The sequence below is a fragment of the Dermacentor variabilis genome, chromosome 4 (assembly GCF_050947875.1).
Source record: "Dermacentor variabilis isolate Ectoservices chromosome 4, ASM5094787v1, whole genome shotgun sequence".
NCBI lineage: Eukaryota > Metazoa > Arthropoda > Arachnida > Ixodida > Ixodidae > Dermacentor > Dermacentor variabilis.
Window position 1 is genome coordinate 37,460,518 of NC_134571.1, and position 25,800 is coordinate 37,486,317.

Sequence of the window (25,800 nt, forward strand, 5' to 3'; positions counted from 1 at the left end):
GCACGTTGCCTCAGCGAAAGCGCATGAATGCGAAACCATTAGCGCATCTACCTTGCTACCGCGCGATCAGCTATCAGAAATGAAACTGTGGATGTTCCTAACCTCAATGCGCTATATTGATGCTGTAAAATTTAAAACGGTAGAGGGAGGACGTGTGCAGTAGTAGTTGGCTGCAAAAATATAGTGACTGGGATGCTAGGGAATGGGATGAACCTGCGTTACCACCACAGACTACTGCTACATATAGCGACTGCCCGTGTTGCCGGCCATTCGCGATGCGCGGCTTTCCTCGAGAATAAAAGAAGTTCACTCGTCCGCCGGCGTTGTATCACTAACCTCCAAAGCAATGACTTCAATGCCGGAACGTCGTCAAGAGTGAGTATACCGCTCGTTACGCAGTGACGAAGGGAGTATCTACAGCGCTGCTTCCTCGCATGGTAAGTTTCTCGCACCTTACCTGCACACATCCACTCCAACTCACGCGCAAGCTTACGCCCACTCTACCGCCAACGTATCAAGAATAAGTTGGCGATCAGAGAATTTGGCGGAATCTCGCCTGCGATATGGGCATCGACCGACAGCCAAAACAGTGAGCAGCGCTGTGGTGACAACCTTGCGGAAGATCGATTGATTCATTCGCAGGGTTCGACATCCCAAAGCAACATACGGCCGGACTACGAGAAACGCCGAATTGGGCGGCCCAGGATTTACTTTGACCGCCTGAACATCTTCAATGTGCACCCGAACCTATGCATACACGAGCGGGCTTCTTTCTTTCTTTTTTAAGATAACCGCCATCGAAATGGGGCCGTCGTGGCTAGTAATGGAACCCGCGACCTCGTACTTGGAAGCAGAACTCCGTAGCCACTGAGCCGCCGTGACGAGTTTGCTGAAGAACGACAGCGAGACACTACTGCTCAAGGATGAATGATGAACGGCTCCATACATGGCGTCAACTCTATTCGTTTATTGGACATTTATGAACATTCGCAGCAAACGGATCTCGACGATCTGTGCCAACTGCCAAGAGCCACTTGCCGCGTAATCGCTTCGAAAATAGGCCTGAGGGAGAGAAGGTGGGACGAGGGGGACGCAGCGAAAGAACATTGCTAGTGGTATACGAATATAGCTGTTCACTGTAAAATTAAAGATGCCAAAGCCCTAATAGCAGCGAAAAAAAAAACGTTTGATGAAAAAGAGAGCGTAGTGTGCAAAAGTGTATGGATCATGGAATGCGCGCTAAAGCTGATTTTCTTCTCTGCCTATTATTGTATCTTGAAATTGAGGACAGCCCAAACTCCGTATTTCGAACGTTCCAGTGCGCTCGTCGACTTCCGTTTATGCATGTGTTTACAAAGAAATTCAGTTTTCAAGTGCAAAATTCAAAAGTGCACGGCTACTCTGTAGTCCGTATGATTTTGCTCACAGGTGTACATGGCTACGACTGAGGAGGAAGAGTTTATGTTATAGCACCTTTCAGTTTCAGTGATATAACTAGCACCCTGCTTCGCGTCTGAAGCATGCACGCTGCTCCTAACGCACTTTTTGAACCAGTCGCAAATTGAAGGCGATGTAATTCAGGCCCATAACTAGGGAGGAGGTTAGGGGACCCCAACAGTCCTCGAAATTATCGCTGCGGCGACATACTCACCACAACTTACATATATAGATGTCTTATGGGTAGACGTCAATATACACATATATGTTAGGTTTCAGTTTCTGTTTCAGTTTATTGATGCGATTGAAAATTTTTTACAGAAAAAGTAATTCTAGGAGGTCCCATAATCAAAGACTGGGGAGGGACCTCCAACAATAAATACATTGAAAAAGTACACTTAATGCGGTTAACAGCAGTAGCAATCCTGTGAAACAGAAAATATTAACAAAAAAAGGCATGACATGGTTCTAATAATGAAGTATAAACACAAAAGGCAGATCCTGGGAGTATTATTGCGCACACAGAAGCGTACAATAAACACAATCACTTTCCCAACAAGTAGTTACGAAGTTTCCTCTTAAATAAATGAATTTAAGGTGATGATTTAATGGAGGGCGGTAGGGAATTCCATATTAATGTTCCCAAAAAGTTCGCAGTAAACCCCGTAGTTAATCCTTGGTTTCGGTAGCAGGTAGTTATTATGGTGTGAAAATCAAGTGCCAGTGAAATGTGGGGTTTGGTCTTTTGTTATCAATGAAATTGGTAATTCTCCTCGACAAAATTTATACGTCAGGACACCAAGAGAACATTTATTTAAATCCACTACTGACAATATATTATATGTGCGGAGTAATGGCAAGGCACTAGATGAAAAATGGTTGTAATAATTAAGTGATTATTCTCAAAGCTTTCATATAAGCTATCATAAGCGCAAAGGTTATCATACGTCAGCGACGTGCAGACTTCAAAGGCGAAAATAGGCGAATAGAAATCTTTCGAAATGGCCGCCTTTGTCCCCACGCAACGCCACTTTGCGAAAATAATTGCTGGGTAAGGCCCCGATGTAAAGAAAATATTTGTTGCACTCTCGAGGAATTGAAACTTCGTACCGTAATTCGGTAGTAATCCATTTTTTTTTCAATTCGGCAAAACTCATCTCATGATGACTATCGACTGTAATGCGTTTGCGTTGAATCAATGTAGCGACACAACGTATTTCTACCGTCAAAACTAGTTATCATCATCTTCATCATCGTCATCATCATCAGCCTGGTTAAGCCCACTGCAGGGCAAAGGCCTCTCCCATACTTCTCCAACTACCCCGGTCATAGGAGGTTATACGGGGTGATAATTTTTAAGGTTTCCGGAATTTTTAAAAATGGCCTATTACAGATCGCATAATTCTTGTCCTTGAGGTGGTTTACTCGAAAAGGACGACATTACCAGCACGAGAAATCGAAACACGTATGCAGCGAATTAACAAAACTTCAGTAATTAGCTCCTTAATTAGTTACCTTACGGTACATATCGCAATTAACAAATTGTAGCAGGTGAGCTTGGAAGATGTTTCCAGTTGAAATTAATCTCCAGAATGACACCAATTTCGAGATATTTCCCAAAGCAAAGTATGGGGAAAAATACATGGGCATTCCAGACATATAATAAGAAGCCAACAAACATCATTATATGATATGACTAATAAAAATCGGGCCCCTCGGTTACCCCTTTCTTCTCGTTCATGGTCATTCCAGTTAATTTTGTCTTTCAATGCATGAAAGAGCGTTTTGTTTTAAAAAAGTAAGTAGAACATGCGTTTTTGCGACTTGCTTGACGGTGCATGTTTCCAAACTGGTGTCATTCTGCAAATTATTTTTAAGTGGATACGCCTTGCAAGTTCACCGGCTACAATTCATAAGTTGCAATATGTGACGTAAAGTAATTAATTTGGAAACTGGACCTGGGAAACTCGTTGAATATGTGTTTCGATTTCTCAAGCAACTAACCTTCACCTTTCCGAATTATTCAGCTCAAGGACTAGAATTATATGTTATCTGCAACAGGTGATTTTTAAGGATTCCGGAAAACTTAAAAATGACCACCCTGTAGTATGGGGCGTGTACTGCAGCGGGACTTCTCTTTCGTGCCTTCCTGAGGACACTCCGTGTCATATAGCGGCACCGCCGCGAAGCCTATGCTCAGCCTCCGTAAAGCATGGCGTGCCGGTGCGCGCGAACATCGAAGAAAATCGCAGTTTCGCCCGAAAGGCGAAGCACCGATTGCGATAGCAAATTAGTAGATAGCTACACGAAGTAATGATGGCAGTTCTATCGGCCCTATAAAATTGTAGACATTCGCTTGCTAACTAAATTAACAAGCATGGTGTCACGCGCGCACTGGTAAACGTGAACAAATCTTGCTCGATGACCGCGGAAACTCGCTGTCACAACGCTGGAGCGAGGAATCGCGGCAGCAGCAGCGAGCGAATTGACCTTCCTGCATCTCTCGCACCAACAAACGAAACGTCGAAAGCGCAGCGCATACGAAGCTACCGGCACTGCGCTCACTCTGCAAAAAAAGCATCGCAGATCGCTTTGAAGATGAGGTCCGCGCGGGCGCGCACTTTGGCCACGTCACAGATCGCTCTCCAGATACGGTGCCCTCATGACCGCGCCGTAAGCAGCAGTCGCCAGGAGAAGAACGCCCATCCCTCCCTCGCCTCGCTCCCGTGCATCGCGCGCGACAGAAGAGGGCGTGCTTGATAGTGATCTAAAGAAAGGAAAGACGCTTGATTCTGCAACCCGCGAGGGAGCACGGCGAAGTGTCGTAGAGGGCGTGCTTCCGCTCCGCCTTCCTCGCTCGCGCACGCGAGATTGAGCCTCGTTCGCCGGCTCACCCTCGCAAGCTTTCACTCGCACATGCAGCATACGGCGCACGGCGACGATTTTATCACGCTTGGGCTTTACACGGAACTCCCCGGCGAAGCCGACGACATAAACGCGCCTGGAGTGTCCATATATTATCGCTATCGCAATAATAATTTTAAAAAAACGCGTCACGCGGCAGCCGGGCTCCACTCTCGCGCTTCTTTCTGGACGCGCTGCGCCATCTAGTAGCGCTGCCGAGAAGTCCGCTCGGGGCGCGCCGGCGGCTGCGAACGCTGAGAATCGTTCCCTCGCTTGCCGCACGCCCAGTGGCACATACCCAATGACCGAGTTTGCTATCAAAAGGGGTTCGACAAAAACTGACACAACACATTCTATAAATCACTGTTGCAGTATCTGCGCGAAACTGACCTGCATGTTTGTGAAGGATACCTGAAACGGTTTGGACAAATTTCGTATACGCGTAGGCTAAAGCTCAATAAAACATTCGCGCCGCAATTTAAGTGGCGCGTCTCATATTGGGAGAGCTACGGAAGTTACCCTCCTTCCTAGCCATGCTCTTTCTCCTCGACTCGATCATTCTCCGAGCGATTGGGGCTAAGCTCCGCCTCCCCCTCCTTTACCCCATTTCTCTCTCTCTCTCTCTCTCTCTCTCTCTCTCTCTCTATATATATATATATATATATATATATATATATATATATATATATATATATATATATATATATATATATATATATATATATACCTTAATTTTTATTTATTTCTGTTTTCTTTAATTCAATTAACAACTGCAGATAATTTCTCCTATGTGTCCTTCGGTGTCAAATTGTTTGTTGCTTTCTTATGATATGGCTAACAAATATCGGGCCCCTCCGCTTCCTTTCTTCTTGTTCATTGCATAGCGAGGGTCTCGAATCAGGCAACTTTGATGCCTTGGTTCAGGTAACATGTGTGGGTTTATCGACCAGTTGCCTTCGCTTAAACAAAACCTGACATTTACGGTAGAAAGGATACTCGACATCCTCCACCAAGGCCGTGAGTGGTGGTGCTGGCTAACACTCCCAGGGTTAGTTCTAGTAGATAGTTCTAGTGAGAGCATTGCACGTGTTATGAGAAGACGTGGGTTCGTATCCCACCTGTGGCCAGTTGTTTTTTCATCCACTTTCATTTTTGTTTATTTGTCATTTCTTTAATTAAATTAGAACTACATACAATCTCCCCTATGCTATCCTTGGTGTCATTGCTTGTCGGCTCCCTATGATATGAGTAATAAATGTCGGGCCCCTCAGTTTCCTTTCTTCTAGCTCTCTCTCTCTCTCTCTCTCACTATATATATAGTGAGAGAAAGGGTTGTACTGCACAAAGCACTCCGAGCACTCCCCGGAAAAGCATGCGTTAACTCATTTTTATGTTGCCGAAACAACATTTTTCTTAAATTCTGACAAATGCTTTTCATTGCTAAGGCGTGTGGCCACTTCGCATCGAAGTGTGCTATCATCCTTATGCTATGCTTTAAAAGGATAATATTAAAAAAAAGGCTAACATTTCGTTTACAAATTGATGCCCTTAAAAAAAAAACCTATGTTGGCGACCTGGTTGGTACATGACTTGGGAAAACGAAAAGTGCTAAAAACGGGACCGAACAAAAACAAGACAGCACACTGTCTTGTGTCTTCTTGTTTATCCCCGTTTTCAGTGCTGTTTATGTTTTCAAGCATTCATATATATATATATATATATATATATATATATATATATATATATATATATATATATATATATATATATATATATACACGCAGCAGCGTTTATTAAATCATATAGTGAACAATGTGACCCATTGTCATCCACCCTTTGCAGATATATTCTACGCATAAGCGAGAAATGTGCCTTCCAGCCACAATATTACCGTCCACAGACCAGCAGAACAATGTATTCTTACTATAGAAAAGCTTCGCCTTTATCCCTCCGAATACCACTACTCAATCTACTGTTTCAATGACCTCAAAAGCACTTGAATCGCAACATTAAATTTTCTCCTGGCGGTTAGGTGTTCGTCGGGAATCTTAAGGGCTACAAATTTTTCCAGAAATCCTAAAGCATTTGGGCTAGCGCTCCTCCCCTCGAGAGGCCACACTTAGAGGAAGGAATAGAGTCTGTGGAGAAGAGCTGAAATCGCCGGTGATTGGTAGTATGTATGTAATAAATTAAATAAATAAAACGCCACACAGCCGGGCAAAGCAGCAAGCTTGGATTTTTGCAAATGGCCTATAAAAATCCGCCGTCTATCCGTTTTTCGTGAACGGAAATAGGACTGACGTTTCCTTTAATCATTAGTTGACGCAGAAAAACGTAAGGAGAAAGAAAGGCACTGAAATGAAAGGCAAAGAGCAAGAAAATAGACTTGTTGCAGCACAGGTAACAGCGAAGATAAGTGGTGTTGTTGTGTTAATGGTTATAACACAATCCGGAATTAGATAAAGGCGCGCATTGGGTGGGGCCGCATTGTTCTGCCTGCTACAAGCACCGGACAACACCTTTCTTCTACTTTTCTCTGCGAAAGCGGCGCAACCTTATCGCCTATTAATTGGCACAAGGAGTGTGGTCATAAGCATAGTCGTCCTAAACTTTCTATTCAGGTGATGGGGGGTGGGTTCTGCTGCTGATTTCTTTTTTTATCTTAGAGCGATGGAATGAAGAATGCTAAGCATAACGTTAAGAGACAGAAATATAGTGGTTTAAATCAGAGAGCGCAGGGTAGATAACCGTTGGACCATTAGGGTTACAGAATGGGTACCAAGAGAAAGGAAGCGCAGACGAGGTTGGCAGAAGACTAGGTGGAGCGATGAAATTAGGAATTAGGAACTAGTTGGAATCAGTTGGCGCAGGAGAGGGGTAATTAGAGGTTGCGGTGCGAGGCCTTCGTCCTGCAGTGGGCATAAAATATGATGATGATGATGATGATGATGATGATGATGATGATGATGATGATGATCGTTGTCTCTCTGTCCACACTCCAAATTTGCTTGCAAGCAGCACGCAATTCTGCAAGCAGCAAGGTCAGGCGGCGCATCTCTTATCCACTGAGAATCCTCATCAGTGGTGAATTTTGCGCGCGCAATTCACTGCATGGTGAGAGGCACAAAGCGAGGGCTGGTCGTTCTCCAGAGAACAATAAAGGCATCATTCTTTAAACAAAGAAAAATGTGCGGTTTTTGGCTTCAGACAGCTTTTTTGTACGCTTGTCCATTTTACTTCCAATAATTTTTTTTTTTTTTTACGCTCCCGTAATCAATATGAGCCTGTCATAGGCATACGGGAGCAGCGACGCGGATGAACTTTAGTGTGCACTTCGAAAACACCTTGACACCGGCCGTGAGCGAAGCTAAGACCCACGAAAGTTTCTGGAATATTACTATAAAGTTTTACTGTCCCCTACATAGGAGGTAAAATGCCTGAGTTAATTGCCAGAATGTTCACAATAGTAAACACTGCAATTATTGTAAATACCTAGGCCCGGCCTGTATACTTTTTTTTGCTCCTCACATCTGTTCTTTATCGAATTCTGTTCCCTCATCACATTGCACCCTCCCATTTCTGGGTAATGTTCGGGTGTCATCCATCGCCAGTGCGGCTAGCAATACTCTCGTTCTTTCCTCCAAAAACCACAAATACAGTCGCTTAATCCACATTCTAACGCGAGCTGACGCGGCCTATTCGTTTTTGGCGCGACGGAGAAGACGTTTTGTGCGTGTGCATGGGAGAGGGGATCAATCCCATGACAACATGGGCGGAAAAATCAATGACGAAACGTGAGCATCCAATCGAATAGCCTGCCCAAGTGACGTCAATTGCGCTAACTATGCGTACGTAGATACGTCGATTGACGTTACACGTATAGTGTACATTATTCTAGTACACTATAGTTACACGTATATGGACGGGGCTGCTGAAAAATCATGGGAGCAGCGCCGCTGCGATCGGTAGCGATGCACATCTTTAAACTTTATAATAAATTACATGAATTATGCGGGGCAGTTCTGTGTCACTTAAAAATCAGAAAGACCTACCCTAAAGACTCAGTGAGTTTGTACAAAATCGTCAGGATCGTTTCAGGCCCTCTTTAACGGTCAAAATAGTTTAAATGAACGGCATTGAAGCCTACGAAATCTGAATGGTGAGGGCTCATAAGAGCAAATAGCAGAAAAATTAGCTTCGTCCTTATTTTTGACGAGCCGTTTGCCTGTTTGCTTTCACGCGAGTTTGTAGACGCCTTCCTGTTGCGCCTTAATGAATAAAGGTTTGGCAGGACTTGATATTGAAGCAAACTATTACCAGCGCGAACAAAACGAGACGAAAGCTTGCTTTAAAAAAAAAAGGTTCGCGTGCAAGTTATTACACGTATTACACACTTAAGGTACTAATAACTTTTGAAACCAAGAAAGGTTTTGTATGTTTTGCAACACGACTATTGTTTTAGAAACGATGGAACCCAGCCTTTAAACACCAGGAGAGCCAGGAGAGAAGTAGACGGACACACGTGTCTGTCTACTTCTCTCCTAGTGTTTGCGTCTTAAAGGCTTGGTTCCATCATTTCCAAAAGTATGTACCAACAGCCCCAGCAACAGACTCTTCTACGACTATCGCGCTTCCGACACAATCACAGTCCGTGTGCTTCGCGAAAACGAAACCAAATGTTTACCACGCTGTTGACTGCGCTGCCCCTTGCGTCAGTGCATAGCGTAAATTTGGCGTATGATCCCACAACTAATAACCGTCGCCGTTTCGTATTCACCCAGCGCCCAATAGGATCCCTCCACGAAACAGCGAATACTCTGGAATCGGCGTGGTCGAGCCGGCGATGAGAGATTGAGATGCATTTACCTGCCACTGGGATGAGGTGTTCGCGCGAGCGTCAGGTAAGCCATCCACACAGAACGCCTTCGCTGGACGCGGTCGACGACCAGCCCTCGCGACGGCGATCTGTCCGCGCCCAACAGCCATCGGCGAGCGTCGCGTCAATTTACTGCGATTACTGTATAACCCGTTTTCCGGTGTAATCGATTGCTCGTAAGTGGCTCTAATTAGCCGGTACCACGCTGGTACTTCGTCTTTCGGATGCCTTTGCGACTCTACTATCCATCCGTACATCCATTGGTTCTTTTTTAAAGCATGAGTTGTAATACGCCTGTTGTAACCAATCACTTAAACAAAAAAGTTTACTTGTTAGTAGTTTTGTTTAACTTTCATTGCTTCGATTTTGCAGGTGATGTATTTAGGCTGCGCACTCTTGGTCGTCCTTGCCCTGCCGGGATCGCTTGGCGTCCCAGAGGAGAAAAAGGTAGACAACGGTTTTTATTTTGTTTGCTTCTCCCTTTCTCCTATTTGTGGCAGTTGCCTAATCTTGTTAGCGCGGCCGGATAGAAATAAATCATGTTGGTCGACGCTCTTTTTCCTCTTAGCCTGCGCCAAAGACCGAGCCATCTCAAGCCATCGTTTATAACATTCCAAAACCTGTAGGATTTGCTCACATTGCAGAACATTTCGATGATGTCGACGCATTCAAGGAACGGTGAGCGAACCTTTTTTTTGTCTTTCTTCAGTACTATGTAGTACGTTTGCTGCTCGCCTCGCTGCGCCTTCCTATGAGTGCCATGGTACTTCTGTGAGGTACCGTGGTAGGTACTGCAAATAACATGTTGCACTGGTACGTTGCCCCCTGTGTTCATTAGTTTAGCCATTGCAATCGACCCCCTTCAAGTTTACCAGCACAATACTGCAAACCAGTTGCAGTGGCCCGTGAGGTACTGAGATTTTGAAGCCAGTCAAGTACCGTAATTTAATAAATATTCATTAAATGAAATTCATTAAATTATATACGTCATGTATATGCAAGTCGTCTCGTCATTGCGAGAGTGTAGTTGGGAGGCTTGTCAATGAAGCAAATGCACAACTTCATTGATATGACCCATGGTCATGTGCCTCCGATGTTTAGCTGTTGCTAACCATGGTGCCATAACGCATATATTAGGTGATTTTGTTGTTTCGTACAGACATTGCATGTTGCCCACGTATTCTGTGTAACTGTGCCGCCGTAGTACCATATTAATGCTGGTACTTTTCTGTTTTTGAACCTGTATTCCAGGTGGGTGGTTTCTGAAGCGAAAAAGGATGGAGCAGAAGAAAGTGTAGCTAAATATGATGGTGCGTGGAAATATTGCTTTTTCAAGTCTGATAAGACCCACCTGCTGCAGCTTTTGCTGTACGGGTTTACTTGCTTCTAGCAGATGCCTGGTGCATGCAGGATTAGTTTGAACTTTGCTATGTTTTCTGTCTTACTTATCTATTTCAAGCAAACTTGTAGTTCTTGACACAAAGGCATAACTGTGTGATTGCGGGTCATTAAATTGTTGCTGCGTGTCTTGTACAGTCTTCGACAGGGTAGGAGTGGAAAGGGGGAAGCAATGGACAGGCTGCCTTGCCTTGGCCACCTCTCGCCTCTCACCGTGTTTTGGCCTCTCGAGTTTATGTTCCGTCTGCATCTGGCTGTACATATTGAGATGAAAAAAAAGCCATTACGTTTGGCAAGGTCGCACATCATTCTGTCTAGCTGTTATTGCGTGATACACATATGAAAAAATTGTGCAGGGATGGAGGGGATCTCATGAGGTTGTTTTTGTTATCCACAGTGTACATTTTTTTCAGTAAACTTAAACCACTATGCAACACAAAAAAGATGCAATTTTATTTATATAAATGCTGCAAATGCTGAATGTTTTGCGGGTGTCAAATTTATATTAATAGCTTGAGAGATGGAGGTCGAAAAAGGACTTGGAAAGTTATTTTTCAGAACGCAGATCTTCTGTCAGTAGGAAAAAAAGTTATTAGCAATTTGGGTGACGTAAAGGTGACTTCTCCATGAATTTAGTGAGAATCCTTAGTTACCTGAACCAACTTGTAATGTTTTCAGGTAAATGGGAAGTGGAAGCATCTTCCAAAAGCCACCTGAGAGGAGACTTGGGCCTTGTTCTCAAGGTAGGCACTGTAGTTTGGCCTGTGTTGTCTCACTAAATGACAGAATTAGATCAGTGCGTTGTTTTGGTTCATGCAGATAAAGCGCTGATGTTTCTTTTACAGTCCAAAGCGCATCACCATGCCATTGCTGCAAAGTTGAGCAAGCCATTTGCCTTCGACCACAAACCCTTTGTCCTTCAGTGAGTGTGGCCATTACTGAATCTGGGTTTACTCTCACTTTTAACATATGCAGTTTTATGTAGTTACATGACAGATAGCATCTGTTTGGTGAATGCTATGGTTGGTAAACTTTTGTTAGAAGTTGTCTGAAACCCTATACAATCGATATAGTTGACTATATGGGGTTCAGGTTAGATGTGAACGGTCGAGAAAAAAGAACTTGCTGAAAGAAACGTTGAAAAAGAAAATGTTTTCTTCTCATGTTTTTTTTTTCTTGCGCACCTGAAATAGTGGCCAAAATTTCCAGCCCCAATAAGTAAGAACTTCAAGTTTAAACAAAATTTTGGGCAGAAAGAAGACCAAAAGGTCAAAGAAACGGTGTAGTTGATCTGTGCATTGTTTTTATCGTTTTGTTTGTTTGCATGTGTTTTGAAACAGTTGCACTGTACTTGTGGAACATTCATCTCAATGTGGCGCTGACTGTAGCAGATGTGCTTAATCGGCCTTTCTAGTCAAGCAAACAAAATGTATATATTGACGGCCTGTTCCTATTCTTTACCTGTAAGCATGGAGAATTGCCCTGCTACAAATATTTCTGGTGGACTGTGTGAAACCATTTATTTCCTTCTTTTTTTTAATATTTTCTAAAAAAAAAGACAAATTTTCTGCCCATTCAAAATGTACAAAAATGATGCTGTACATGGCATTGCATTACTACACCCAGTGCTTATTCACTTGACATTGCACTCCAGGTATGAAGTACAGTTCCAGGAAGGGCAGGATTGTGGTGGAGCCTATTTGAAACTCCTTTCTGACCTGGACGAGAACAAGGACCTGAAGCAGTTCAATGACAAGTCCCCATACACTATCATGTTTGGACCAGACAAGTGTGGTTCTGACCATCAGGTACTTGCACAGTTCCTCATAGTCGTAAAGCTAGATAACAATGCATCCAAAAACGCAAGTCATACCAATGATGACCAACTCTATGTTGGGACTTGGTGCACAGTATGTAAAACCCTTCAGTTTCATTGCCCTTTAGTTTTTGCAGATTTTGCAATTACTATGTAACATAAAGAAATTAAGGACAGCATTGAAATTTTGACTGCTACAATTACATTACTGCTGACTTCGTTATTTCGTAAGCTAATGGAAAACAAATAATATTGAATCTCTAACGGAAAATAGTTGGCTTATAAGAAACTGTGCACCACAATTCAGCGAGCATGTTACTGCAGTGGCTATGAACGCTAGCGTTCTTGGCCTAAGAATGCACAAACCTGAGACTAGCACTTCTCGAGTCTTGTAGAAATCAAGGACAAATCAGCCGAATCTTGGAAGACGTGCCAGAAAAACGCTAAAGTTTGTTAGCTGTGATAATTCAACCTGTCATTTTTGTGAGATATTTGTGTGGCAGAAATCTTGGGTTGTGCAGTACTATACGTTCTTTCTTTTCTTGGCTATTTAACCCTGTAACATCTTTTCAACCACTAATCTGTGCTTGCATCCATCTGCAGCTGCATTTTATCTTCCGTCATCGCAACCCCCGGAACGGCAGCTACGAAGAGAAGCATTGGAAGAAGTCCAAGAGCGTGTCAAAGTTTGACGAAATCTTCAAGGACAAGAAGCCCCACCTGTTCACATTAGGCAAGTGCAGCAGTACTTCTCTCACACCGGCACACTGTTTTGAACAAATGAAAACTGAACAAAAGCATGGCCCAGAATGCATCACGCAACAAATCAGTAATCAAGTATACTAAATTTCTCCTGCATCATAGTTTTTTGCTATTGCTATCCTGTTTTTGTCTATCCTTTTCTAATTTTTTCATAACAGTGCTAATACATTCGTACTAGTCACATGAATTTTAGCTCCCAAAGATTCCTTTGAGGCAATTGAGAGTATATGCAATGTTAAACAGAGAAAACTAAGCAGCTACTTCAGTACATGCGGACCATTTTTGTTTTGATGTGGGGTGGTCTTTTCTGCTTTTAACGTTGATGTCATACACATTTACTGAAGAGAAGTTTTCCATTCACTACGCCTTCTGCAGAAGGATCTGGAAAGTTTGTCTCAATATTAGGCCTTCCTGAGCATATCTGAAGTGCAATACAGCGCAATCAACTTATGGTACCATATATAATGATAACAAGTTGTATATGACGATAACGGGGGCGCTTTTGTCTACATCACATGCTGGAGGAGCTTCATAAGATCGGCCCACATACTTATGGTTAGTGATGGACGTACCCATCGTTAATTGGATAAGTTGCAACTTTGCTCTGCTTTGGCATTTCATTGAGAATGTAGTTCGTGCTCTTCAATTGAAGGGACATATTGTAGGTGACTCAAGGACTGATGCCCGTGTGCAGCGACGGCAAATTCCTCGAGGCCCGGTCTTTCAGAACAGTCTCCTTTGAGACTCCAATAAGTGTTGTCTCTTACATATTTGAATGAAACAAATATTCAGCAATTTCAAATAGTGAATTCTCTAATCAAATGCAAATCAAATAGCAAACCATTCATATGGGAATTTTTAAACATTTGTGCATACCTTTTAAAACTATCTTCCATGTTCTACAAAAATGGCTAAAATTCTTGGCACAGGCAGTGAACCAAAGCTACAGGCACTATTAGTCAGCATGGTTAGGTTTATCAGGAGCTAACACTTTCCACAGTGTTTTCAAGCATTCAGATGTGCTTCAAGCAGTGGTAAATAGGCTGTTGTGGCATTGCTGTACTGGAAAAAAAAAAGATGTTGGCTGTGGTGTTTGCAGTGCTGTCACCTGACAACCGATTTGAGATTCTTGTGGACCAGCGAAGCGAAGTCAAGGGAAGCCTCCTGGAAGACTTTGAGCCACCTGTGAACCCTCCCAAGGAAGTGGAAGACCCCAACGACAAACGACCAGAAGACTGGGATGAGCGTGAGAAGGTGCCTGACCCAAATGCGGTCAAGCCTGATGACTGGGACGAGGATGCACCTCGGGAAATCCCTGACCCAGACGCCAAGAAGCCTGTTGGCTGGCTGGATGATGAACCCAAGCTGGTGCCGGATGCAACGGCTGAACGGCCCAAGGTGAGACACCCATAGATGCATTGACACAGCTTTTAAAGGGTCCCTCACCAGGCACCATAAAATTGTGCACAGTGCAATGTCTGCACTGTAGTGCATTACTTGAAGAATGTTGCCTGCTACCATTACTGCTGCTGGCTTGTGTGTGCGGTTTACTTCTCTTCGGCTGCTCTATCTTACTCATTATAACACCTTCCGTCCATGCAAAGCAGTCAACCAGAACTACAGCCAACCAGAACTACTTCAGGTTAACCTCCTGCTTTTCTCTCTTGTTATAAATTGGAAGTTGTAAAGCCCCATTGAGGAAGCATTCTACCGCAATAATTTTTTAAGGCTTTAGTAATAGTAGACATAAAGGTAATTGTAACGTGAGGTGATGGTGCAAGGGGGTAATCGGCACTTTCACTGCAGTCTGAAACACTGTCTCATCTGGAATGTTAAGACAGTTTTAAGACAAAGTGGGCATTGGGAGAGCCCGGTGCACACAAATTATATTCCTCCCTTGCCTTCTCTAACCTAAGATCCGAGGGCTAACGTGATGTTTGTGTGGCGATTTTCTTTTTTTTTTTTTTGCCACACGCAACTGTTTTGTTTTTTTTTTTGCTTTTGCTTTTACAACTTTGTCTTGAAATTCCCACTTTCTATGTGGCTTGTTTACGATTTTCACAATATTAAAAGTTCTCATTATTTTTTTATTTGCATCCAAATATTGGCAAAGCTAATGTCAAAACAACACGAATGCAGATCCTGACTGAGTTCACTCCCTGATTTTTTGAACCCCCTTGATTATTCAGACCTACCTGTAGCATCGCCACCCTCTCTATAAACATATAGCATAAAATTTCGGGTGCCATTACAGGGATATTTCATGAAAGAACTTCATGAATCTGAATCCTTGTGGCACCATAAACCTCTGCCACTGGCCCCGATGACTTTATCTGAAACTTAGAGCAGAGTACGTTTACTATGTCCCTCCAAAACAAGGTCAGCAGACATCAAAAAGAAAGTCATAATCTTAAATATGTGGACAGTTTTTATTATTTAACCAAATTTTAGAATTCCTTGGGTTTAAATTTTAAATTTCTTAGGTCTAATTGACATTGTCCGTGCTGGCAAAAAGAAAAGCTGGTTTAAGAATAAGGCACCAGGCTTTCATTGGATTTTCAGCTGTTGTTGCACCCTGTAATGGTGTAACATTTTGCTGACACAATCGTCACCACATGATCTGTGCATCACAGTTGTTTGCTTGTATTGCTGAGAGCCTTAAGCATATTGTGCATACATAGCATCACAGTGGCTGCAAGCTTACTTTGGGAGACCAAGAGTGCTGCTGCAGTCCTTCATTTTTATTGCACTTGTTAAAGTAGCAAGGAAAAACAGGAAATGTAGATCCAATGTGCATGTTGGCATCTATGTGAAGTGAAGCGTTAGTAAAGCGGTTCATTGAATGCTATACAACTTAATGCAATGCACACAATATTGTCGGCACATCGATGTCACTATGGCCAAGGTGACGTGTGACGATTATCGAAGGAAGAATGGTGATGAGAGGCGCCCGTGCAGAGAAATATGACACATGTAATAGATTCAAGGATTCTAGACCCCTTGTGTCATAGTGGCAGGTACCCATTCTGGAGGATTGGCCAAGAATGGGCGCATTACAATCTGGCCAAAAATGGCATAGCCACCCATAGAAAATCAAAGAAGCCATTGTGCTTGGAGATTCTTATGAGCCGATGTTATAAGTACAGAATTTATTCTATTCTGGTTCTGTGACATGTGGAGTGTTTGCTTCAACAGTACATCAACATGTAGTTGGTTATCTGCTTTTGTTGTTTTTGAATGCAGCAATTTCCACTTATGAACTTACTAACATGGCTCACAGTTTGGCAAGCAAAATTGCATGTGAAATAGTCAGTCTCTGCATCTCAACTATTTTTGGGAGTCTAGGTGTTAGCTTTCAAACACTGAAAAAGTGCTGAAACTCGTACATATCGCAAAAGATTGACGAATGAGCTGGACACCACTCTTGGAGGAGGGCTTATCGATATAAAAATTTTGAAATATACAATGCATGCAGTTGTCCTCAGAAGCATCTCAAAGGGTTAAGGGAATACTAAAGGCAAACATTGATTCAACCTAGATTATTAGGTTACCCTTCCAGAAGCCTCATAATCTTAGCTTTATTCCAGGGTGTATGGAGTAATTTATTCGCAGAGAGTAGGCATTTTGAATGAAAAAGCTGCAATGAAATTGCATACAATGAATGGCTCTTGCATAGCTAAACCAGCATTGTTGGAGGTCATATTCTACAAGATGCTGCTGTGCATATTTAGTCGGAGACCTCAATGGTGAGGGCGTTCCAAACAGCACTGGTGGAGCAGCACTAAGAAATTACCTCGATCAGCTCTTTGCTATAACTTGACAAAATTTTCTTAATTTTGACATGGGAACCATAACTGCATTTTATTTACTAATTATGAGCTGGACTACCTGGGAGCAGTTCTTTTATTTGTAAAAGTGACACTTTGAACATATCAGAGCACTTATCTGTCACTTTGGCTGTACTTCATATTCGCTTACAGCATAACCCTGCAATTAAATGCAAGCGTGTGCACAAAGCACTCCTTTCTGCCTGTAGGTGCAGTGGTGCTCACCCCGCGGCGCCTCTTTTTCTCGCTTAGGACTGGGATGACGACATGGACGGTGACTGGGAGCCACCACTGGTCAACAACCCCAAGTGCGAAGCTGTCGGTTGCGGAGAGTGGAAGCCACCTATGATTAGCAACCCGCGCTACAAGGGCAAGTGGAGGGCTCCACTTATTGACAACCCTAACTACAAGGGCAAGTGGAAACCACGCAAGATCCCCAACCCCAACTTCTTTGAGGACCAGAACCCTTTCCGGATGACAGCTATTGTGAGTTCATCTTTGATGGAGTGCAAGAGTTGTGGAAATGGCAGACCCGTAAATTGTTTATGCAATTAACACCGTACAATGTACATTCGGGGGCAAACTAATGGTGCTAGCTCAATGACTATGAAATTCTTCTGCTGAGTGTGGAGTTGTGGGTTCGATTCCTGATCCCAGTGACCATATTCTGATGAAAGCGAACTGCAAAAAACGCTTATGTAATGGGCTCTGGGTGCACAACTCCAGGTGGTCAAAATTAATTTGGTGTTCCCCAGCCTCAAGCACACTATGCAGCTTGAAAATGTTGAACCCCACAATTCAATTTTTTTCCTAATTAGGATCAAGATTTCCTAACACTTTAGACCTTCGTCAGTGCCTTAATCATGCTGCTGCTTCATATTTTACCTGTGATCAGTCAGTCAGCACAGATGAGAGGGGAAAATGACATCTTATTTTTATTTTCATTATTTTTATGAAAATGCAGTGCCTATCTTTAATTGTACCCATTGTTCTCCTTCGCCACTGCATTACTTGAGTGTTTCCGGAATGTTTGGCTTCGGCTGCACGCTCGCATCTTTTTTGCTATGCTGCACATGCGAGTGTCTGGGTGGGCTAGCACCCTCAATACAGAGTTTTATATTAGGGGTGCGCAAGCATTTGGGACCCCCTAGTGCTTGAGGCCACGGTACTGCACACACTTGGCCCCAAGTGCCAGGGGGCCCCAAACGCTTGCGTACCCCTAATCTAAAACTCTCTATTGTCATCATGGTTTCATCCTGTTGGCCAGGAAAAAAAAAAACAGCTACACTTCAGCACATAGCAATGACAGACAGGAATAGTTACCTCGCAAACTAGGCTTGAATCAAAAGTATGTTGATAGAGTATGGTCAAAAGTTCAAAATTCATTGCTATGGCGCTTATTGCACCAAATATCTTTCCTTCCAGGCAGCTGTAGGCTTTGAGCTTTGGTCTATGTCCGATGGAATCCTCTTCGACAACATTATCATCACAGATGACACTGTGGTGGCTGACCAGTGGGCTGCCGACACTTGGCTCCTGAAGAAGGAAGCTGGGGATCGCGATACGGTATGTCCTGTTATGCAGGGTATCTGCTTGTAGGGTAGACATCATGGGATATTGAGTTAATGGGACTAACCAGATCAGTCTACAGTACTGTTTCGGTTGCTTTTATTAGTTTGGCACTTCCGTAATTTTTTTTAACTAAACAGATGAAATTATATATATGGCTTGTTTTTTGTCGACTATATTTGTCCACCTGAAATCTTTCCATGTTGTTTAAATTGTAATTTAGCTTTCAGATTAAATAATTAGTTCAGTGACATAATTCCATGGCTATGGCTCGCTTTGCAATTGTAAAGTATTCTTGGAATGAGTCATCACTCACATTTAGTAGGACTGCAAATTTGGCAAGTTGGTAACAATCCATGTTCAGTAGCACCACTTTCAAGAGGCAGGGTGTCTACCAACCGGGAATTCTCAGGCATTCTGAATAGTCAGGAAATACTCAGGGAAAACTCGGGGAACTTGTGCTTGTATCAGAGAAAATGAGTTGTAATTTTATTGAAAGGGAACGAAAGTTGCAGTAGTGCAGGCTTGAATAACAGGGAAGAATTGTAACAAATCGTCTCTGATGCCGTGTCCGCTGAAAGAGTTGCCAGTGTGCAGTCAACTACTGACCTTCCGGATGCCCGGTAATTCAGACGTCTTCGCGGCACCACCATGTACCCCATAGAGTCAATGTATAAGAACGTCTGGAATTTCGTACGCAAGACGTACGCCATCCGATTTTCTGGACTTTTTGCCGTGACCGCAGATCTGAAACAGCATTAATCAAAGCCACCATCGCCGCCATTTTGATTATCTCGCTGCCTCGAGTTGGCGCTCGCACGCATATCCGCTGGCAGCCATAGCCACCACTGCGGGATTGACTGTAACTGCGGCAACGCTAGGCCTAGCTACTTCAACATTCGCTTTTAAGCTTCTTGCCATTCTGTGTTGTGTTTTTCAGCGAAAGAATTTGCCGCTGTCAGCAGTGGCACCGGCTCTGCCTTTGTAGCCCTCGTGAATGGCTTCAAAGCTTGGAAAGCATGGCTCGTTGCATAATGCCAGTTAAAGTCAGCTTCGTCTGAGTACAGAAACGTTACGCGGTGAAGCATAACTAGCGTGGGAAGGGGCATTTGCCACGGGACTCTGTATGTATTCCTTAATTATATACGCGTGTACCAGCCATCTCCTGTCATAGTACAAGCACTGATATGTCTAATAAGTGTACTGGCAGGCCTTCAGAGCTATTTCGGATGTGCCTGTGGTGATTTGAGCCCATAGGGGCAGTGAAAGACATTGCACTGATTTTTTCCAACTGGTCAATTTTTCGGACGTTCTCGCGACCCCTAGGGGGTCTGAAAAGTCGGACGTTGGCTATACAACTGACCAAGAGGATGCTTCAGATGGTCTGTGGGGCAAACACGCGGCAGAAGGAACATGATAACAGAAAGGACCTATGCATTGAGAATGAATGAGAAAGGAAGCGTGTCGCCACCGCCGCTTTGAAAGAGGTTGAGCTCAAAAAACAGTGTTGGCTGATGCCGAAATGCAGGTGTCCCTCTTCCAAACCAAAATAAACTCTTTAATGCAGTGAAATGCAACACTGAGGCGTTGCGCACAGGCTGACAGTATGTCAGGACAGTTGAAGTTGACTATCTAGCTGTTGAGAGAGATTCTCACTTGTGACAAAGTTCAGGCTTCATACCAATGAGCTTGCTATCAGTTAGAAATAAGTCATATTCAAAAATATTTGCTTCTGTATGCATCTCCTTTTTATTCGTATCTGAGAAGGTTTGACTTTATTTGCAATAGGTTTTACCATTTTTTTCGAAGACACCTTATTTGCTGTGCACTTTACTAACCCCTCCCTTCTGTTCTCTTTTTGAAAAAAATAAACACAACTCCCTGCTATTCAAACTGGATTAAATATGTTTTAAATTTTTTCACATGCTTACTAGAAAGTGACAGCATCAGTTAACATGGTGTCAATCAATCTTGACATAAAACAAAGTTCTGCATCACTCAGGCAATTTTGCAAGGGCACTCGGGGAATTTGGAAATGTCAACTTGGTAGACACCCTGACAGTACAAGGGCAACACAGGACAGCTCATGTCTTGTGTTTTTTTGCTTGCTCCTGTCGAATGTAGTGCTGTTGAAGATGGATCACTTGCATTGTTCTTGCAAATGTGACATTTGCTTCAGGGGCTAGTTGGCTTACTGATCAGCATCTTCAGTTTGTGGTGCGTGGATGAGTGTGCTCTTTACAGCCGACCAGGAGGCGTGACCGCAAGTACCAGCGCCTTGGCTGGTGCTTGTACCTGACCTACATTGGCCTGCCCGTGGGACTTTACTTGTACTACATCTGGGGCATGGTGCAAGAGGTAGCCTGTCTGGCTGGTTGCATATGTGTTACGCAATGCAGAGGCGGCTGGCTCTTGTGCACTGCATTTTTAGATGTTCAACAAGAGCTGCAAGCTGTACAAGTTAGCGCAGTAATGCAATGTGAAAGCAGCACCGAAGACTAGTATGGGGACATGAATGCAGGCGCCGTGTCACCACCTCTGTCACGTCTCTTTCCGTCTCGTTTGCACTGCTTTTATTTATTCTTATATTGTGTATGTCCTTGCACATCAGCATTTACCTTGCACACACGGCATCAAGCCAATTCAAGATAGTGCTTGTAGAATGCTTTCAGCAGTAAGATCATGAGTAGTTATACATACGTTAACCTACATTTTTATTCAAACAACAAAAAGACTGTGTGTTCCTGCTTTGTTTTCACTCAAGTTTTGTTAAAGATGGAATTATTTGGTTTGCATTGTTCAATAACGCACACAACATTGTTGCTTGGCTTGTTTGTACAGTGTTTTAGTTGCCAACAGATGGTGAAACAATGGCAGATTGTTTCTCCAATGGCGAGGTATGCGGCCATTTATTTTTGTTTATTACTGGCATTTTTAATTTTTTCTTGATGAATCGGGCAAGCAATGATCCAAAGTGCTTTATTGAATGATGCAGACCAAGAAATGCTATTCCATTTTGAAATCAGAGTGATAACAAAGTGGTAAGCACAAAGTCTATAAAATGAAGGTTGCTGTATGCTAGCATTTTGTGTTGGAAGCTGCCATGGAAAATGTTGATACAAGTGGCGCTTAGAAAAAGATGGGGCAATATCATACTTGCTTTGCTTTAGAGGCGCACCTTGTGCTTAGAGCTCTTGCTGCTTTGTTCTTGTATAGGATGGCATGTTCATGCGCCTCATCAAGTACACCAACAAGTACCCATGGCTCTGGGCTGTCTACGTGATAGTTCTGGGACTGCCCTTAGTTCTGATCATCACCTTCTGCTGTTCCAGCTCACAGGTGAGCTTGTGGCCTTGGCATCTGCAAGTATGTAGGTTGTAAACCCTAAAAGAACGCTCTATACTGCAGGCACTATCATGGACTAAGGGGATAAGAAAACGCTAGAGCTAACTAGAATGCATTATACAGAAGAACCCTGTTATGTTTCTTAGGGGACAACAGGAAAAGAACGCATGATTTGTGGAAACGTGCGGTAACGGTTGCGGCAGCACTACAGGAGAGGCAAAAAAGTTAACCATCACATCAATTTATACTCGAAATTGAATAGCAAGTAAACAAGACTACTGAACACCCACTAAATTGAAACTTTGGAAACAAGCTATTCAAGACATGTGATGATTTTCAGTGTCGTTTTCATGCCGTCGGTGTAATGCAGGCATTGGCACTGTGCAGTCGTAGTTTTTGGACATAACTGGGAAGGCAAACGCATGACCCTATCGAAACTAAATGGGACCTAAGTTTCAGAGCAAAAGAGTGAAAAAACAACGGAAATGTGTCAACAGTTTTAGTGCATTTTGCTTCCACATTCGCTACTTTGTGTTATTTTGGCACATACGCTTAGTTCAAGGCTCATGCTATCTTAGGCAACCGAATACGTAGCAGTTGAACCTTAGGTCGTTGCTTGCTAGATGTGCTCTGCATTATAGTTTCCCGCTGACATCTCATCTGTCTAACACTAGAGCATTCAAGTCTAATGATAGTCGCTTTCTGTTTTGCTAATCTTCAGCTCGGCATGCATGTGAATGTAATAAAGTACAGTTCACACTGTGTGAAGTGATGTGAACATTTCGGTTACTTGTTACCAGCAGTTGTAAGGACAAGCAATTGGAACAGGCCTCCAAATTTACATGCAAAAGAAAGACTATTCTTTATGGTAGTACCTTGTAGCTGTTGATGTTTGAAGTTGTAAGAGAAGGTTATCAAATTTGGCTATAATTTACACATTTTATGAACTTAGTGCTGCTATTTGTTGCCTAAAAAAAACTATATTGATCGCTTGGATAATTTATACAGTAGGCTCCTTATGAGAATGCCTTAGCAGAAGTTTATCCGAAAGTCCTCGCCACAGTAGAGGAAAAATGCCTGCTGTGCATCGCTAAAGCCGCAGCGGGAGATGTTGATCCTGATGGGCGAAATGCAAAAAATGCCTTTTCCCGTGCATTAGGGGAACGTTAAGATACCCTAGTGGTCAAAATTAATCCGGAGTCCCCCACTATAGCGTGTCATAATCAAATCATGGTTTTGGCACATAAAACCCGAGAATTTAATTTGGAAATTAGTCCTGGACAGATTTTTTGCCCCCTTACCACATGCCAAGGACAGAGACCAAGCAGAGCAGCGATGTGTGTGCAGACCCGCCTGACCAATCAATTCAAATTTGCATCTGGTGTAACCCGCACCCCAGTTTTTGCACTTGCGTCTGCTTATGTCAACTCTCATTCGCACTCACACCTGCTTTTGTTGGCTTGGTTTGTGATTGATATTACAGTGGTGAGTCAAACTGAGATGTCTCCATAGAAAGGTTTTTGGAGATAGTGCTCCAAGATAGATTCTGTATGACATGATGGACACTAAATACAATGACATGGAGGCCACACCCAGTACCTTTCTCCTTGTCTTTTGAATGTGGCATGACCAGCATGATTGTGCTCTTAGTGCCAAAGACGTCATTACCAGGTATTACTTGGGTTGGTCTAGCTGACATGTAAAACATCCTATAATTGCTCGAATAAAAAATTTTTTGTTTCTGTCAAATTCTATTTAGGTGGAATTGACCCATTTCAAGAAATAAAGCTATAATATATAAACATTAGCGTGAGATTTCCATCACTTGGCTTAGGACAGTGCAAAATGTGTGCTGTGTTTAATGATTTAATGTAGTGCAAGGGCACAACCACAAAGAAAGACGCATATGCACACGGTCAGATACTGCGATTCTTTCTGGTTCTGCCCTCGCACTACATTATGCCACTAAGCAAGCACCAACTTGCCCAACACGTTTTCCATGCTGTGTTGTGGCGTACCGATCACAGGACAAGAAAGTGGCAGCGGCTGCTGCTCAGCACAAGAAGAGTGATGATGCCCCTGTGGCCGAGGAAAGTGCCGAGCCAGCTGCAGCTGAAGAGGAACCGGTGACTGCGCCTATCGAGGAAGAGGAAGAAGATGAGGAAGAGGAGCCTGCTGCGGCCAAGAGTGCCGACAACCCGGATGCAGCGTCTGGTGACAAGGAGACCACTGCCAGCAGCAACGAGGAAGGAGACGGAGCGGTGCGTGTTGCGCATGATGCTTGTTTCTACACGTATTGAGGTGTTACATTATGTTTAGACCACTTCGTTGCATACAAGCACTGAATACTGCTAGGGGGCAGGAAGACTGCTTGCAGTAACTTTATTTTGGACATTATCAACCAAAGTACAGTAGTTTCTTGTCACAACATGTAACAGCCAAATAAATAACAGACAACATAGACTATATTTCTGGCACAGTAACAAAGACAAAGTTATGTGCCTTACCTAATACGTACATGTGTGGTGCTTGTAGGATAATTAAAACAGTTATCAATCTATTGATAACTAACAACTTCCAAAGCAAGGCACTGCTGTTGCTATGAGTACCTGTAAATAAATACTAGTGGCCAGCTGCTTTCTGAAAATATGTACTTTCACGTATCAACAATTGGTGCAAGTTGTCTGACTAGTGAGCTACTCTTAGTTACATTTCAGCCTTCACTTTGTTCACAATCCCAACCATTACCATTACATGTATACTTGTGATTTGTTTAGCACAATTGTCTTGTAATGGAAACTTGCACATGACACTTGCATGTGGATACCAACTTTTACCGATATCCACACTCGAATGCAGCGCAGCAGTGATCTGAATATATTATTTGGTTACCGCTTCTTACAAGCATTGCTTTTAAAACTGAGTAGTAAACATAAATGGCATTGAGCATGCTTCACAGGGTGCTGCTTAAGGATGTGTGGATGTCTGTACCATAAAATTAGTGTCCTTACTCTCTTGCACCTTTTCTTTTGGCCAAAGAGACAAAAGCCTGAAAAGATGGTGTCACCCTCCTTTTCAGGATGGCGAGGACGGAGCTGGAGATTCAAAGCGGTCGCCACGGCGGCGGAGGCCCCGAAAGGAGTGATGTGTCATGTGAAGAGACTTCTTTTTGTACCCTGCCCAGCGGCAAAAGGCTTGGTAGCAGCTGACTGGACTGCATTTCTCTGCAAGGGGTGCCTGCAAAAGTAGTGGCATCACCAGTGTGTGTGCATGACAGCTGAAACTGGAGTGAATGTGTGTGTGTTTGTGTGCTTCTTGAAAACTTAAGTTATTATACTTATTACTGTTCAATAAAGGTTGCTTTAGTTGTACCCACTTTTTTTGTTTCATCACACCATTCCTTGAAGAACTTGTTCAGCTTGCTCCTGGAGATCCTCTGCCTTCTTCAATAGCAGCAGCTGCACCAGTAATTTATTTACAGGAAGAAACAAAATGAGCACAGTACGCTATATAAACCGCTGTTGTGGTGGCTATCACATACTGCACTGGCCATATTTGAAACAAGAGCTTGCAGCCATTCGGCCATTGCCAAACAGAGTTATCCAGTAGACTGAAGACTAGCTGATCATTGTTGCAGATGCTTGCTTAGCAAGTAAGCATGGTGTACCTTCATTTCCGATGTCTAACTTGTGTACATATACATGTACTCTAGAGTGCACATGGTCCTCAAAGCCATGACACTCTTTTTTTTCATTCTTTGAACAGACTGTAGTTCCTACAGACCTATTTCACAGCAATCCCACGGGCACCGCCATGTTTACAATTGATGTGCATGACTCCCCGGTGCGGCTCGGCAAATATTGTGG

At 43.2% G+C, this 25,800-nt stretch overlaps 2 protein-coding genes across 4 annotated transcripts in view; one reads left to right on the top strand and one right to left on the bottom strand.

Annotated features, from left to right (window-relative positions):
- Positions 1-9,088: 9,088 nt before the first annotated feature.
- LOC142578942 (calmegin-like) lies at positions 9,089-25,305 on the top strand. Of its 2 annotated transcripts, none has more exons than XM_075688670.1 (14): positions 9,089-9,242; positions 9,590-9,664; positions 9,786-9,895; positions 10,469-10,527; positions 11,294-11,358; positions 11,461-11,537; positions 12,270-12,423; positions 13,035-13,164; positions 14,293-14,591; positions 17,273-17,506; positions 18,446-18,586; positions 21,806-21,928; positions 23,962-24,195; positions 25,014-25,305. In XM_075688670.1, exons 1-14 carry the CDS (start codon positions 9,198-9,200, stop codon positions 25,077-25,079), a joined length of 1,812 nt encoding a protein of 603 aa, XP_075544785.1. In that variant the 5' UTR covers positions 9,089-9,197; the 3' UTR covers positions 25,080-25,305. The 2 variants fall into 2 exon arrangements, with proteins under 2 accessions (XP_075544785.1, XP_075544786.1); XM_075688671.1 differs by lacking the exon at positions 9,089-9,242 and adding an exon at positions 9,250-9,393.
- The window catches only part of mus301 (mutagen-sensitive 301), a 46,590-nt gene continuing 45,905 nt past the window's right edge, over positions 25,116-25,800 (bottom strand). For both annotated transcript variants that reach the window (XM_075688669.1, XM_075688668.1), the window contains one exon: positions 25,116-25,392. In XM_075688669.1, coding sequence (XP_075544784.1) covers positions 25,324-25,392 — 69 coding nt within the window. In that variant the 3' untranslated portion in view covers positions 25,116-25,323. The remainder of the gene's footprint in view (positions 25,393-25,800) is intronic.

What these genes read in the sequence shown, in the direction of transcription:
- LOC142578942 (XM_075688670.1), top strand. Translation starts at nt 9,198, where the DNA reads ATGCATTTACCTGCCACTGGGATGAGGTGTTCGCGCGAGCGTCAG. An exon ending in GCGTCCCAGAGGAGAAAAAG is followed by an intron (nt 9,665 to 9,785) that starts GTAGACAACGGT and finishes TTTTCCTCTTAG; the next exon opens with CCTGCGCCAAAGACCGAGCC. An exon ending in AGTGTGGTTCTGACCATCAG is followed by an intron (nt 12,424 to 13,034) that starts GTACTTGCACAG and finishes ATCCATCTGCAG; the next exon opens with CTGCATTTTATCTTCCGTCA.